At 37.9% G+C, this 1,545-nt stretch overlaps 1 protein-coding gene across 1 annotated transcript; it reads right to left on the bottom strand.

Moving 5' to 3' along the window:
- LOC109716660 (auxin-induced protein 15A-like) lies at positions 414 to 809 on the bottom strand. Its single transcript, XM_020242198.1, has one exon. The coding sequence runs from the start codon at positions 807 to 809 to the stop codon at positions 414 to 416; it is 396 nt and encodes a 131-aa protein (XP_020097787.1).

The following is a 1,545-nucleotide window of genomic DNA, read 5'->3' as shown; positions in this document are numbered from 1 at the left end:
ATTAAAAGACTTTAATAATGGTGAAGAAGCGGAAGGCGAATTAGATGTTGGATGTTCCGCGCCCGTCAAGAAGATAAAGAAGGACAAGAAAACCAGTCCGAAACAAATCGAATTTCAACTGTACTAGAATTTATTTAATTCAAAGAGAAAAATAAATTTTTACAAATGACTAATTCTAGCTGTTCCTTAATTTCTTCCTCCTCCGTGCACAAACTCTAACATAAAATAGAGCGTACGTAATATAAAAAATAGAGCTCAATATATATACAAGCTCCAATTAATAATCTTTAAATACAAAAATTTAAACAAATAAATGAATTTGATCTTCCATCGTCTTTCTATTTACATCTTGTTTTATATTCTTTTATGAACAATTCCCTCACAAGCCATGGATGCATGCATGCATGCATGCATCAAGTGCGAAAGCATGCGACGAAGCGCTGAAGGTGGCTGCGCTGGCACCGCCGATTCGTATGGCGCCGGTGCTCTTCCCTGGCGGCAGCGTCGCGGTCGATGACGTTTTTGATACACCGAAAGTAGTCGATGCAGCACGGAATAACGATCGCGCCCGTCTGGTGGAACCCGAACTCCGCCTCGGCCGCGTCGAGCATGGCCGTGAAGAGCGGGTGCTCAAGGTGCCCGACCGGCACCACGAACCTCCGCCGCCTCTCCCCCTCGGCCCCGACCCTCACTGTGACGTGGCCCTTCGGCGGCAGCGGCGATTTCTTTGAGGACCAGGGCCAGTGAAGGTGCAAGTTCTTCCATGAATGGTGTTGCTGCAGCCTCTCTTTGCTCATGATGCTGTCCATGCCAAGAAACATGAAAGCCAAGCGCGCAAAACAGGCTACAAATCAAGAGGGAGCTTTTTGAGTGAAAGAGAGAAAGAGAGAGAGAGAGAGAGTAAAAGAGAGTTGCAAAAAGGATCTGGTATTAGCTGGGAGAGGGGGTGTATATATATATAAGAAATGATAATAATAATAATAAAGCTAATTGGAGTCTAGTTTGAATTGGAGTCGGCGTTGGAGATGATTTTGCTTGGTCAAATTAAGTAGGACACGGTTTCTTTTTTTTTCTTTTTCGTTTGCGTATTAATTATTATTAATTAATTTGATACATATATAATTGGTCTACGTACGGAGCTAGTATTGTTAACCGTTAATTAACACGCGATTTTTGTTGTGCTCTCCGCTTTGAAACAAATCTAAATAGAATTAAATAACAAAAATTTAGTGAAACTTATTCTAAAATAATAAATTTTATTTGCATTTTATTTTATTAATTGTTCAACAATTTATTGAAAATCATTTTTACTGTGCTTACTTTTTCTAATTTTTCTGAAACTATAGTTTTATTTTGTTAAGAGGAGAGATCATAAGAGGTGGCCGGATAACATGTTCAGTCCAGTAAAATAATAAGAAATAATTATTTTGTCTCGAAAAAATTAAATTATGTTAAAAAATTTTACTAATATTTGGACTCTAGACATTTTTAATTGCTTAAGATGTAGATTTGAATTAAATAAAAATTAAATAAAAATAGGAGTGT

Source organism: Ananas comosus, linkage group 10 (assembly GCF_001540865.1).
Source record: "Ananas comosus cultivar F153 linkage group 10, ASM154086v1, whole genome shotgun sequence".
NCBI classification, from domain to species: Eukaryota; Viridiplantae; Streptophyta; class Magnoliopsida; order Poales; family Bromeliaceae; genus Ananas; species Ananas comosus.
This window is presented reverse-complemented; position numbering and strand designations above follow the sequence as displayed.